The sequence below is a fragment of the Myripristis murdjan genome, chromosome 13 (assembly GCF_902150065.1).
Source record: "Myripristis murdjan chromosome 13, fMyrMur1.1, whole genome shotgun sequence".
In the NCBI taxonomy this organism is placed as follows: domain Eukaryota; kingdom Metazoa; phylum Chordata; class Actinopteri; order Holocentriformes; family Holocentridae; genus Myripristis; species Myripristis murdjan.
In genome coordinates, this window is record NC_043992.1 from 34,777,613 (window position 1) to 34,781,223 (window position 3,611).

Genomic DNA, 3,611 nt, shown 5'->3' on the forward strand with positions numbered 1-3,611 from the left:
TTCTTAAATTTTGTGGCACCGCCCCTATATATTGTGTTTTCACGCCCTTACCTCCCCTTTTGTTGTTGACCTCCATGGGAGAGGTAAGCGGCCTTGTAGTTGGGAAGTTTATGTGAGTTAGCATCGGCTGATTGTATTTATATGTTTAATAGCTAGCTGCGAGGTGCTTGCCTTAATATGTGGCCTTAATATGGGCATTGCATCCTTCTTTCCACACAACTATGAACCCCAGGACAAAGTAGTTTGATCTGTGTAATCCCTAAAAAAATAGTTTAAAAAAAGGTTTTTATTTAAATTCAGTGTGTTTTAACAAATGTTATCAGTAAGTGTTTTTTTTTATTATTATTATTATCAAAAATACATTTGATTATATATAAATGTGTGTACGGCTACATTATATCAATGTTGAGTAGAGTTACCTGGCCAGTTTCTCTTGCTTCTCTATTTATCTATTTTCTGGTAACAAATAATGCATCTGTATGAGTGAGTTACTCACAGCTTTTTACTAATTCTGTCTCTCCTGGTGGTTTCATGTTCAGAACAAATCTAGTTTTATGCATGTGTTTAATAAGTTGTTTTTTTAATGTTATGCTTGAAATTATCCTGTAATTTGTCAGTTAGATAATGATGAGTGAACTTAGCTATAGCAATCATTCCTTCATACTGTAAGTTTTCTTTGATTGTAAGTTTCCTTTGATTATGATTTTCTTTTATGGGAAATATTTTTACTGAAACCGGGCTTGTATCCCCCAGATCCTGAAATGCTTTTAAGCAATAAACAAGATCATCACTGAGTCTACATCTGAGCTGTGTGTGTCTCTGCACTGGAGTTGACTAACTAACCGTCAGCCATCAGTCCACCATCAGAACACAGAGTAGAGACCGATGGCTGTCATCACTATGAGTCAAGTGTAAAGTCAAGTGTGAATTTCCCAGTCTGGGATCAATAAAGTATACCTATCTATCTATCTATCTATCTAAATTTAATGGGGGTTTTATAAAGTGTCTTTTTTTATATAGTTAAATAAGGGATTAAACCCCATTACAAATGATGTGAAGCTTTCATTATTGATTGCATGAATCAGAGCGCAAACATGAAGTGTGAGAAACAAAAGAAAAAACTAAAACCCCCTTTTCTGTTTATTGTTTGGTTCCCCACTAGGTGTCAGGTTTCAGTGTCCTTAAAACCAAAAGTGTAGGATGGAGTAAATTTGGACTCAAGTGCAGAGAACAGAGTGGATGACCTTTGACCTGTTATGCAGTAAACCGAGAGGTCATACAGGCTTGGCAAGATAACAAAACCTAAGGTCAAGTCTGTTTGCCTACGGGTCCCAGACAAATCCAAGTCAAATAGAAAACAACTTGAGTATTAAAGCCCTAGAATTGAGGCTGTGCTACTAAATTTCCTTAGCCTACATGAAACTATGGCAAATGTTTAATCTTCATCTAGGTCTAATATTGTTTTTTATTAGTATTAATAAAACTAACACTAATAGTGGCATTCCCTGGGGAAGGGAGAAGCCATTTTTCACATAATCACTTGAGTTTTTTTTTTTTTTTTTAAATCTGCATTGAACACCTTTTAGTAGTTTTAACATTTAGATTTTTTTTTAGAGGTTTGTAGATACCCTGTTACAATATATGTAACATTTTTTTGGTATACTCTGGTGTTGAAAAGCGAGCAACAGAACTGAATATTTTCCTAAACATGGCCCCTTGTGAACCAACACTTGAGTCATTTCCATAACAGTATGATGATCGGGTGTATGATACCTCAGAGGACTCGAGGGAGTTGCCTTTCATTCAGCCACGATTGCATCTATAAAGCCACAAATCCTACTAAACAATTACCAGCTGGCTGTTGCCATTGCTGGGTAATGATGACACAACAATGTTTGTTATTCAGATATTTATTCAGCCTGAAACTAATTTATCTTATTTATCTTATTTTCTATATGCTTGAGTTTTAGTGCAAAACAATATCAATAATTTGTCATATAGATACAGTGTAGACTGCCATGTTTAACTGAGATGTATGCACTGTCTGAGCCTCTGGACACAAAGTAAAGTGGCACTGGGTTACACCTGCATTCATTTGGTAAGACTTTTTGTTACTGCAACAGCACAACCTGTTCCTTTGTACAATTTATAACTCATCATTATCTGCATTGTATTACAATTTGACGAGAGATTGTGTACTTTTCACCTTTTATCTGCCTCTACTACTCTTTCCATATTACTGATGATGCTAATTTGAAAAAGTTCCTCTGCTACTAAACTGCTGAAACACTGATCATTTTCTCAGGATTTTAGGACAGAATTAAAAATGGACAACCTCTACAACACGTCGTCCATCTTGACGCTGCAAGGTTTTAATCTCTCCTCTCAAGCTATCATTCCTGCATTTCTTTTTGCAAGTCTAAGCTACATGATCATACTTTTCTGCAACCTTGTGCTTATCCTCACCATTGTCCTGCACAAATGTCTCCACCAGCCCATGTATTTGATTCTGCTCAATCTTCCCATCAACGATCTCTTGGGCTCTACGGCACTCTTCCCACAGGTCATTAAGGAAATACTGTTCGACACCAAGACCATGAATTACTCAGCTTGTGTCGCCCAGGCTTTTGTTATTCACATCTATGGAGTGGGCGCTGTGTTTATTCTGACTGCTATGGCATATGATAGATACATTGCCATATGTTGCCCACTGAAATACAAAACTATTATGACTAATGGTCACATTATGAAAATAATTACAATAATTTGGCTGATTAATTTAACTTTAATGGGTGTGCTGTTTCTGCTGCTGTTGCGTTTACCTCGCTGTAGATCTCTAATGACACACAGCTACTGCGACAACCCCTCACTGCTCAGTCTGGTCTGTGCAAACACAACCATCAATAACATTTATGGCCTCAGTACAGTCGCCATTACACAGGTGATAGTTAATGCAACTATTCTGTACACGTACCTTCAAATCCTTATTGCATGCTTCAAAAGCAAACGATCCGACACAAGAGCTAAAGCCATGCAGACGTGTGCAACTCATTTGATAGTTTTCCTCCTGTTGGAGTGCCTTGGGCTTTTCACCATCATATCATACAGGCTGAGGAACCTCTCGCCACATTTAAGGAGATTCATAGGTGTTTCAACGTTAATTTTCCCCCCTACATTGAATCCAATCATCTATGGACTGAGAACACAAGAAATTCGGGAGAAAATAGTAAAAATTTTCAGCAGAATGATCTCTCCACTATAGCTTGTTTCTCACTACTGTTGCACATTTTTCTTGTTGTAACAGTTTTACCTCACAGAAAATTTGTTTTGGGGCTGTTTTATCATTGTCATTAACTGTTAGCTATACATTTATCTTTTAAAAAAATGCTTTCTCTCCTATGACTCAGTTGGAGTTAGCCATCAGTGGCAAATGCTCTACTTTTTCTCTAGAGTTAGAATTATGTGTTAGGGCATGTCATTATATCGTTAATGTTTCTGTTATAATTATTTTACTATTCACAGAAAGTGTTTGCAAAGTACTTGTTGCATCATACCAGACCCATCAGATCTTTTTCTCTCCAGTAATCAATTAATGCTTTGGGAAAGAAATA

At 36.7% G+C, this 3,611-nt stretch overlaps 1 protein-coding gene across 1 annotated transcript; it reads left to right on the forward strand.

Moving 5' to 3' along the window:
- The first annotated feature begins 2,326 nt into the window (after nucleotides 1-2,326).
- Nucleotides 2,327-3,262, forward strand: LOC115369752 (olfactory receptor 52E4-like). The gene has a single exon (XM_030066418.1). The coding sequence runs from the start codon at nucleotides 2,327-2,329 to the stop codon at nucleotides 3,260-3,262; it is 936 nt and encodes a 311-aa protein (XP_029922278.1).
- Nucleotides 3,263-3,611: the final 349 nt, after the last annotated feature.

Excerpts from the sequence above, each read along its gene's own strand:
- LOC115369752 (XM_030066418.1), top strand. The coding sequence starts at position 2,327 with ATGGACAACCTCTACAACACGTCGTCCATCTTGACGCTGCAAGGTTTT.